The sequence below is a fragment of the Gopherus evgoodei genome, chromosome 9 (assembly GCF_007399415.2).
Source record: "Gopherus evgoodei ecotype Sinaloan lineage chromosome 9, rGopEvg1_v1.p, whole genome shotgun sequence".
In the NCBI taxonomy this organism is placed as follows: Eukaryota; Metazoa; Chordata; order Testudines; family Testudinidae; genus Gopherus; species Gopherus evgoodei.
In genome coordinates, this window is record NC_044330.1 from 18,726,512 (window position 1) to 18,737,902 (window position 11,391).

The window sequence follows — 11,391 nt, forward strand, 5'->3', positions numbered from 1 at the left end:
GGATGCATAACTTCCATATGAGCCTGTCATGGTACAATTCCCCACTCTGAACCTTAGTGTCCAAAAGATGGGGTACCAGTATGAATTCCTCTAAGCTCAATTACCAGCTTAATACTTGTAGCACTGCCACCAACCAGGAATTCCAGTGCCTAGTACACACTGGTCCCCACAAAACCTTGCCCGGGGAACCCCAAGACCCAGACCCTCTGGATCTTAACACAAGGAAAGTAAACCCTTTCCCTCACCGTTGCCTCTCGCAGACTTCCCCTCCCTGGGTTACCCTGGAAGATCACTGTGATTCAAACTCCTTGAATCCTGAAACAGAGAGGAAAATGCACCTTCCCCCCTCCTTCTCTCTCCCCCTCCCAGACTCTCCCTGAGAGAGAAAGTAATCCTAACATAGAGAGAAAATAACCTCTCTCCCCCCCTTCCCTCCTTTCTCCCCACCAATTCCCTGGTGGATCCAGATCCAGTCCCCTGGGGTCTCACCAGAGTAAAAAAACAATCAGATTCTTAAACCAGAAAAGCTTTTAATTAAAGAAAGAAAAAACAGTAAAAATTATCTTTGTAAATTTAAAATGGAATAGGTACAGGGTCTTTCAGCTATAGACACTGGGAATACCCTCCCAGCCTAAGTATACAAGTACAAATTAAAAATCCTTCCAGCCAAATACACATTTGCAAATAAAGAAAACAAACATAACCTAACTCCCCTTATCTACCTAGTACTCACTATTCTGAACTTACAAGAGCCTGTATTGGAGAGATTGGAGAGAAACCTGGTTGCACGTCTGGTCCCTCTGAGCCCCCAGAGTGAACAACAACCAAAAACTAACAGCACACACACAAACTTCCCTCCCTCAAGATTTGAAAGTATCCTGTCCCCTGATTGGTCCTCTAGTCAGGTGACAGGCAGGCTCACTGCTCTTGTTAACCCTTTACAGGCAAAAGAGATATGAAGTACTTCTGTTCTATTAACTCTTACTTATCTGTTTATGACAGAGCCTTTGAAAATCCCAGCCTAAAATGTGAAATTGAAATCGCAGCCATGGATAAAATCCTGCAGTCAGTTTGTAACCATTTTAAAGCTTGCTTTCTTAAAATTTCCATTTCAATATTACGTGTTCTTAAAATATGTACCAAGCACGTTTTAAACATTTAACAAGCAGCAGTAGCAAATGCTTGTGGCCATACTGTTGAATATAATATATTCATGTCTTCACCAACAATAAAAATTAAGCAACATGTTGAACAGTATATACTCAAACCATCTTTCTCACAAATTCCATACAAACAACTTTGTTTACTTTTAATTAAAACTTAGATTTCATATCCTTCAGTAAGCCACTTCTCTGTGCCTCACTTTCCACTCTCTCCCTTTATCTGTCTTGTCTATTTAAATTATAAACTCTCTAGGGCAGGGATTTTCTATTACTATGTGTTTGTTCAGTGCTTAGCACAATGTGGTCCTGAAGTTAGTCAGAGCCTTTAAGTGCTCTTGTATTACAAATGCTAAATAATAACAAACCAAAGGAATGAGCAGTTAAGTGATTCTTCTCTCATCTCATCAGTTATCCTTCTCAACCTCAACTATCTCCCTCCCAAAAGACAGAGCTCACTTATTTCTTCGTAGGGCCTGGTCCACACTACGCAGTTAAATCGATTTAAACAGCATTAAATCGATTTAACGCTGTACCCGTCCACACTATAACACACTTTAAATTGATTTTAAGGGCTCTTAAAATCGATTTCTATACTCCTCCCCAATGAGGAGTAACACTAAAATCGATATTACTATATCGATTTAGGGTTAGTGTGGACGGAAATCGAGGTTATTGGCCTCATCATTTTACAGTAGCTACCCACGGTGCACCGCTCCAGAAATCGACGCTAGCCTCGGACCATGGACGCACACCACCGAATTAATGTGCCCTAGTGTGGACACGTAAAATCAATTTTATAATATCAGTTTTATAAAACCAGTTTTAGTTATTTCAATTTTATGCTGTAGTGTAGACGTAGCCTCAACCTCAACTATCTCCCTCCCAAAAGACAGAGCTCACTTATTTCTTCACTCATCCTGAGCAACAAAGTTGACATTTTTATTGTTTAGAAAGTATTACTTGACAGATTTAAATAATTTTGAATTCAGTGCAAAAAATCTGAACTTTTATTTTAGTTTATTTTATACACTCATAAATAATAATGGCAGAACCAAATAGTTTTAAACAAATTTTTAAAAAATTCTAAGCCACGCAGACCAAGTGTGCTAACTTGGAATCTAGAATACTTTTTTCTAGAAAGTTATAAGGCACTATAAAAGGAGTATCAGAGAGAGGCCACTTCCCATTATAATTTGCATTGTGTTATGTACATGTTCAGTAATAATAGTTAGGCTTGGATGGATTAGATTTTTATTGGTAAATGTTGTTGTCCCTGCACACATACAAACAGGTGAAAAATATTTGTCAATGATAATCAAAATGTATGCTAGGCAAAGAAAGAAAAACATTACTTGAGAACTTTAATTTAGAGTTTGATTTAAGAATATTTACTTTTAACAACATCAAGTGATGAAATATACAATTTGTTAAAATGGTTATAGAGCTTTAACTTTTTTGAATCTGTGTCTACTGTACTTAATATTTGCTTGACCCACCTCATTGCTTATCCTGCAATAATTTTGTACAACTGTGTAAACTGAAATTGATAAAAATGCTAAAAAACTAATCAATATGTCAAAATTATTTGAAAATCAGATTCTGCCAAGACTAATAATAATTTATTACTTTATTTACAGAAAATGACATTAGCGAGATCAAATACTGGTATACATCTAAAATCTTGATTCACAGTTAGAAGGAAATGATGATTTTTTTTGTTTTTCTTTCAGATAATAGTTTACAAAGACCTTTGTCAGCAGTTATACCATCCTCTAAATCTGTGAAGTCTGATCGGATCTGCTGTACACTCTCTCAGACAAGACCAAGAAATTTAACTACTCAGCCCTTATCTAGGGCTGCTAGTGAAATTTCAAAAAATGAATGCATCGATGTAACTGAACAAAATGACCCTCTCTTAGAACATACTGCAGATCAACAAGCCTTAGCTGGCTTGGAAGATGAACTAAAAAGTCATACAGGTAATTTACAGTGAGACTGTAAGAGTCCTTTAATAGTGTTTATGCTTGCAAAAATGTAATGCAAACCTCATTATTGTCTTCATGATCATTGAGCTCTGATTTGTGGAAGATTAAAGACCTGATCCAGCGCAAAGTACTCATATCCTTCTGGGCCTTGCAAAACTCTAGTTTTCTGGCTTAATAGAATGGTCTTCCTACTTTTAACCATCATATAATCTTCAGCTCTGCTGCATAGGAACAAATTGCAGAGAGCTCATACTTATGGATCGCTCACCTCCTGCATGTCTAACAAAGAAATTTTACAGGATGTATCGGGTACCTTCTCTGGGTCTGTTTTCTAACAGCCACCTGCTTCCTTGATCTTTGATAATGAACACGGCAGATGAACCCTGCCACCAGGATCAAATCAAACAGGGGAAAAAAGAGGCCAAAAAGGAAACCTTATTAATGTGTCATCTTCAAGATGACACATGCCAGTTATCAGGCAGTGTTGGCAAAGAAACACTTCCCTCCTGGGATTGTGTTTTTTTTGTTTTTGTTTTTTTTAAGGCCACCTTTATGAAGACCATTTGTTTAAAGGACAATTGATGGTGAATAGAGATGGTTGGATAAGGTTATGCTTTTTTTTCTTTCTTTCAGACAATTTAAACTTTTTGATGAAAAATTGAAAACCAAAATTTTTAGTTTAGAATTCATAGAATCGTAGAATATTAGGGTTGGAAGAGACCTCAAGAGGTCATCTAGTCCAATCCCCTGCTCAAAGCAGGACCAACACCAACTAAATCATCCCAGCCAAGGCTTTGTCAAGCTGGGCCTTAAAAACTTCTAAGGATGGAGATTCCACCACCATCACCCTAGATAACCCATGCCAGTGCTTCACCACCCTCCTAGTGAAATAGTGTTTCCTCATATCCAACCTAGATATCTCCCACTGCAACTTGAGACCATTGCTCCTTGTTCTGTCATCTGCCACCACCGACAACAGCCAGCTCCATCCTCTTTGGAACCCCCTTTCAGGTAGTTGAAGGCTGCTATCAAATCCCTCCTCACTCTTCTCTTCTGCAGACTAAATAACCCCAGTTCCCTCAGCCTCTCCTCATAAATCATGTGGCCCAACCCCGTAATCATTTTCATTGCCCTTTGCTGGACTCCCTCCAATTTGTCCACATCCCTTCTGTAGTGGAGGAGAGCGGGCGGACCAAAACTGGATGCAATACTCCAGGTGTGGCAGAGTCCCTCATAGAAGTTGTAGTTTGGATGCTTCATGCCTCAGATTTCCTCTATGGGCTGGGCTTCATTTTCCATAATGTATCATGGTCTCCTCTTGATGAGCCACCATGGTGCCTCCTGGGAGTCCCTGGCCATGATGCATCATGATACATGGAAGGTGTAGTCCAGATTAAAAGATTCTTCCGTCATTGAGACATATAATGCTGGTACTTTAGAGTTCCATGTATATGTTCATGCAGCATTACTTTAGTCTTGGTTTTGAGTTATGATGCACATTTCAGGCCTGCAGTCGTCATTTATCTAGTTCTCATCCACCTCACATCCTTGTAGGTTTCTGTTGCTACTAATCTCCCAGGGGTTAGGATGCAAACTGACAATACTCAAAGGAGAGAGAGAAATAAAATACCAGTAACTTTTGAGAAGACTGTCAGATGGTGTCACTTTTAATTTCTGCTTCTGACTCCACTTCTTCAGACTTTGCTACAGGCTTCTGAAAAAATGGAAGTAATTGAAGGAAAGTTAGGGCTATATTATTTTATGTATCTTCGGTGTCATAAAGAAGTTGTGCAACCTCTAGTGACCATATAACTTTTGGTGCATATGTATCACCAGGAGTGGGTATCCATGTTGCTTAGTTGTCTTGAAGTATTGTGAAGTAGCAAATCATCTCTCTACCCTTTCTATCCATGGTATTACAAGACCATAGGAATGTATGCAACTATAGTAGCAGCTGCTGATGGACCCCGTGTTTCAAGCTTTAAATTGTCATATTTTGTCCTTGTTATGAACTCTTGAAAATAATAGAAACACCGATGCAGCCATATAATACAAAGTTATAATTAGTGTTTCCAGTAACATCCTAAACCAGAGTATTTTATCACTATTATCTTAATGATGTCATGTTTTTGCTGATATGACTATTCTGTTCTGAGAGAGTTTTTAGAGACCACATATTGTAGATACTGCACTTTTGTTACATAGGCTACTGAAAATGACATAAAATATTTCAGATCCTCAGGAAAAACTTTACAGCTTTACCTCTGAAGACTTATCAGCCTTCAGCAGACATTCAAAGAAGATAAGTGAAAATATTACAGATTTCCATAATAACCTAGAAATAAAATACCACAGTAGAGTTGATATTTTTAGGTAAGTTAAACCTGCTGATTATTTTTCTTAGCTGGATAGTAAAATGCTTGACTGGCAAACTACTTGTAGATACTATATTTTTAAAAGGGCCAATTATTAGTATATCTGTTTCATCTGAATGACTTACTATATTGATGGGATTGTTGTAAAAGAATTAAAAAATGTGCCCTAACATGATTGTTACACTGCATAATGTTTTGTTAAATCACAGAGTTAATACAGCATGTAAAGATGAAAAGTGTAAGGGAATACAGTCCATTAAAAATGAGAAAAAATAGTCCCCAGCCACCAAGATTATAGCAATATATTGGGATAGAAGTAATACAAATCTAAAAATATGCTGCTTGTGTAAATTAGCCAAGTAATTTCTAGCTAATTCATGACATCTCTGATTAGAGTGAGAGTTATTCTGTGTTAGAAATAAAATTGTAAGGGCCCCTTTATTAAATGTGAAATTTCATGACCACACAAAGTAATTTGCATTAGCTACTCTAATTTATTTTTCTTGTGCAATCTTAACTTAAAAAACATAATTTCATTATTTTCTTATTGGAAAACATTAGTTCTTATACACTGTTCAGAGCCGAACTTTGTTCTTAAGCCTTTTCTGGACCTGTGGTGTGGATGTTTCCATTTTCTCAGTCACTGCTTTATGTCTGATAAAAATTATACAATTCCATCATTTAACCATGTCCTCTGCATCTGCCCTCTGATATGTTACTTGGAATTCCATATCTGGCGGTTACAGTGGTATGATTGCTGTTGCCAGAAAAGTAGAACGACACTGCTAGTTGCTAGTGGACAGGTCTATGTGATAGGAAATTTGTTGCGACTCTCATGGGAGAGGGAAAGCTATCAGAAATCATGAAAATTGTGTAATTTGCTGGTAAATGCCTATAGATTATTAATATTGGGTTTTGGTCTTAAATATCTTACCCTGTTGCCAAGACATATAAAAATTGCACCTGTTGATGAAAGTCCTCAACAGTTTGCTATGGAAACTCTTTTCCAATTTACCAAAAGGCATAGGTTAATTAGAAACATTGATTTCATAACTGTTCTGTCATCAGTCATGGTACAGCATGGTTCAGTGGACTGAGCATGTAACTGGAAACCAGAAAATCCTTTGACACAAATTCTGTGCATGACCTTAGGAAAAGTCCCTTAACTTCTCTGCCTTTCAGTTAACTCATCTATAAAATGGAAATAATAATGATTCAATCTCAAAGGATTAGTTAACTTTGTACAATATTTTGGAAATGAAACATGTTTTAGAATTTCTAGGTTAATAATGAAGCAGGTGCATGTCAATAGGGAATTAAACAAAATCTGGGAATTAAATAAAGTAGCAGAAGAAATGTTCTGCTCAAGATTCTAGAAAGCTATTTCAAACTAGTTTTAGGTTTGTTTGTTTTTTTTTGCTTGATTGCTATTTAATACAATGATGATGGTACAAATGAAAACCCCTTACTTATCTTATTCATTCTGGGGCTTGGCATTTTCGGTCGAGACAGGGTAATGAAGGTACTTTTGACTCACCACTTAGCTAAGAGTGGGGTTGGAAGGATTAGATTTTTATTAGTCAGTGTTTGTAAACATTGATTTCACCATGTGCACACAAACTAATGGAAAATTTTTTTGTCAATAATGATCAAAATTTACACATAAGGAAAGTAAGAAAAACTGCTGGATTACATATTCAAATTTGATTTTCAGGATATTTACTTTATCAGCATCACACATTAAAATATTCCATTTGTGCTTAATGGTGTTTAAAGCTTTAACTTTTTAAATCTCAGCATCTCTGTAATTAAATAATTGTCTGACCCACCCATAATTTTGCACAGCTGTTAACATTTAAATTAATATTTAAAAAAGCTTAAAAATAAACAGATATTATACAGTGAAATTATTTTTAAAAAAATCAAATTCTGCCAAGTCTAGTTGAGAGAGTTGAGAGAGAACTTGTCAGAAGTTGAGAAAAATAAATGGACGCAGTAGTTTTGGCTAAAAGTATACTTTAAGCTACAATTTACTGATTGCACAGCGTACCTTTTTTTTATTATGATTATTCAAGCTAACATTAGATGAGTATGAGAAACAGGACCAAAAACTACTGTCAGGATGTTTCCTCAAGGAACTTGAACACAAACTGTTGATAATCATTGTATTGTGTATGTGGTTGTTGTTTTTTTTTTAAGAGACTGTGATGAAAGCCATACAGATGAGGAGGAAGAGATTCTGCGGGACAAGCAGGAAGTTATGGCACTACGTTGACCAACCAAAAAAACAAAACTTGCTGCTAATTATTTTTCTTTGCATTGCATAAAACAAGCAGCCTGTTATAAGGCACTTCTCAGGTGCTGAAGATGTTAACTGCTGAAGAATGTTGTTGCAAGTCTATCCTACCAATAAAACATGTCTAAAATTAAAAATCACTTATGGGTTTTGGCTTTTTTTTAAGCACAAACAGCATATTACTATGTGTTCAATATATTGCATCTTTTAAGACCATTTTACTGAAACCTTAGAAAGTTGAGAAACAAGAAGCTTGATCCTGCAAGTTGTCTGTTGCTACAAAATGTCGAGGAAGCTCAAGACCTGGCAGCAGTATATGGCTGGAAAGAGACAATTGACTCTCCCTGTGATGTTGAGCACAATGAGCCAAGACTATAGGAGACCCTTCCCTTTGCAAAACGTTCCCTTTGGAAAAAACTGTATTTCTTTAAAGGTACTAGCTGCACAGATTCTTAGGTTTCATGCTTCCATTCAGAATTCTCCTAGCTGGAAATTTATTTACCCTCAGGATAAATGGATGCTAATTGGTGAATTTCAGCCCCCCAAACTAGGCTGTGATGACATGGAATTATTACTATTTTAACCTTCATCAAAGGTCACTTTTCAAATACCCTATGAGCTGGCACAATAGTTGAATAGAAGGTGGGATTGGGGGATTTCCGCCGTCTTTTTAAATACAGCTAAAACATCCTTGGCCAGGGATAACCCATTCAAACTCTTCTTCAGAACAAATATTCATCTTTGGAATGGCCCATTAGGTGCCCAATGGAATATAGTTAAAAACAGTTTTCTCAGGTGACTATAGGGTCAGGTCCTCCTTAATGGCTGCCCACCTGGTTTACAAATGGGAGACTTGATTGGATCTGCAAGTTGATGGAGAGGTTTAGAATTAAAGTGGGAATATAGGCAAGGTTAGACCCTCATCTCCCTGGGCACTCCAGTGCCCATTGGCCAGTCTGAGAGCTACAGAAGGCTACCGGCTCCTTGCTCACCACAATCGTTATATAAACCCTTGCTGTGAGTTTCTCAAGCCCATAGCCCCATTTTAGCTGAATCCACTGTCCTTGCCTTGTATTATGTGTGTGTTTTTAGGATGCTGTGGATCTAAAGGAACATCTGTTTTGGGAGGAGGGGGTCAGGAACTAATTTTTCCCATTAGGGCAAAATTGGCTGAGGCCTTGTAAGGTTTTTGGGTTTGGTTTTTGTTTTTTTCCCCTCCTCACAGCATCATGGAAATCCAGCTAGGAATAGGAGTCAGAAATTTAATAATAAGAATTGTATGAATGTTTAGTTCAGCCAAAAGGGCCAGTGCCCAGAAATAAGAGACTTAGGATTTTGCAGTCAGACCTTGGGCCTGTGGGAAAAGAGGAGACTGGAAATATGTAGAGACCAGGGTCCCTCTTTGGTGCCTTCTGTCCCTTTCGAAGGGGAGAAGGTGAGAAGATTCAGAAGAATTAGCTGAATTGTAGGGATAGGAAGTGGAGAGCTTATCCTGAGTCATAGGTTAGATGGGATTGGATTGGATCTGCTTAAATGCCTGGTATGGGGAAATGGGGCATTCTGGGGTTAAGTTTAATAAAGTTACAGCCTATTACTTAAAATCCATCTCTGTCTGTCTACCTTCACTTGCAATTCCAGATCAAAAGGTTTTAGTTTCTCCTCTTCAAAGTACTGTATTCAAAAACTGAGTGAGCATCTCTCTTTTAGTTTAATACTAGATTTACCTAGTGCTTTCCAGATATTTCTGCAAGTACATATTTGTTTCCATTTTTTGACTAAGCCCAGAGAACCCTAAATCATTGTGATAAGGTGGGTTGGTTAGTTGGTTTGTTTGTTGAAGACCGTGCTTTGAGAGAGTGTCATGTTTTTGTTCAAGGAGATTGTTTTGTGATATGGAACAGATAAAGATGCTTCTGAATACTTCTGGGAAATCTTTAATATGGGATTGGATTGAAAAGCTTTATCTGATAACAACTGCTGTACCCATCCATAGACAGATAGTTTCTTGCCTGACATAACCAATAAAAGATTTCCTAATTCTGAGATGCTTTTGTCCAGAAATAGAAAATGTACAGCATAAAATCTGTTGTCTACATTTAAAATATCCCCAAGAAACCTTTTTTTGCTTTTGCTATTGTAATCATGATACATATGTCTGTCAAACATAATTAGAGCATTGTTATTGTGATGATTTGTGACTGCAAAAAGCCTGCTCTTTCACTAAAATGCATTAGATGGCACCTTGAATATGCATTAGAGCAATGGTATTCTGCAATTATTAACAAACCTTATGGTTTTCATGATGTAATTTAGTGCTGGTCTGTGCTGTTTAAATGGTAAAATGGTTATATTTTTAGCAAAAATGTCTATTTCTATTTGAAAAGTACTTTGAAAAATATATATCACTTTTTTTTTTTAAACCATACACTTGGAATAGCAGATGACTTGAAACTCTCTGTAGGCTTTTCAAGACTTTCAACTTTACAGTTTATATTCTGTCAAAGAACTAAAGGTCAGGTGGGAATAAAGTCCTTTAGAGTCTGCGAAGTACTCAACATTTATTGCTTAAGCATACTACTGTATCTGAATTGGAAAATGATGTCAAACCGCAGCTCTCTTGGCCAGATTAAGTTATTCATTGAGAGATGGAGGAGAAGTGACCATCTGAAGAACATACCTGTAATCTGAAGTCTCTGATACTCATTTATTATTGTAGCACCTACTTTATTGGCTCATATGGAATATTAGCTAAATCAGACATATACTGGGGATCTGATATTGGGATAATGTATGCTGATTACCACTCAGTGAAGCTACTTGCTTCCCACCTGCAACTTTTCACACCTTTAGGGCAGGGGTCGTCAACCTTTCAGAAGTAGCGTGCCGAGTCTTCATTTATTCACTCTGATTTAAGGTTTCGCATGCCAGTAATACATTTTAACATTTTTAGAAGGTCTCTTTCTTTAAGTCTATAATATATAACTAAACTATTCTTGTATGTAAAGTAAATAAGATTTTTTAAATGTTTAAGAAGCTTCATTTAAAATTAAATTAAAATGCAGAGCCCCCCGGACCGGTGGCCAGGACCCGGGCAGTGTGAGTGCTACTGAAAATCAGCTTGTGTGCCGCCTTCGGCACCTGTGCCATAGGTTGCCTACCCCTGCTTTAGGGCATTTAACATGCAGATTAAATTGGTAAAGTTAAAGCATTTGAAGCACCAACCACTTTAGTTTCACTTGTGAAGCAAAAGTGAAACAAGAAGCCAATACAAGAGAGTTGATCTTACTAAGTGTAAACTTTTGTACAACGTAGATGGGAAGTAAAAGGTGTAGATAGAAGATAGATCACATCTGTTGTTTTAGAAGGCCAAATAGCTAGTATTTCTGAATCAATGTTTAAGCATAAGCTTAAACAGCTCTAACTGTACACTTGCAGAAAAATGTTGAAGGGACTGACAGTTGGCAAAGTGATTAAAAATGGAGACCTAGCCTAGCTTTTAAAAGGGAACAGGGAAACAAGATGCATCTCTTCAGAGCAACGCCACATTTGCTTACCTGTCAGATTCTGGTTTT

General features: G+C 37.1%; 1 protein-coding gene across 6 annotated transcripts in view; it reads left to right on the forward strand.

Annotated features, from left to right (window-relative positions):
• The window catches only part of ZBBX (zinc finger B-box domain containing), a 46,949-nt gene extending 38,990 nt beyond the window's left edge, over positions 1–7,959 (forward strand). For 5 of the 6 annotated variants that reach the window (XM_030575904.1, XM_030575903.1, XM_030575902.1 and 2 more), the window contains 3 exons: positions 2,894–3,142; positions 5,383–5,521; positions 7,723–7,959. In XM_030575904.1, coding sequence (XP_030431764.1) covers positions 2,894–3,142; positions 5,383–5,521; positions 7,723–7,798 — 464 coding nt within the window. In that variant the 3' untranslated portion in view covers positions 7,799–7,959. The remainder of the gene's footprint in view (positions 1–2,893; positions 3,143–5,382; positions 5,522–7,722) is intronic. The other variant, XM_030575905.1, reaches the window with a different exon arrangement.
• The last annotated feature ends 3,432 nt before the right edge of the window (positions 7,960–11,391 follow it).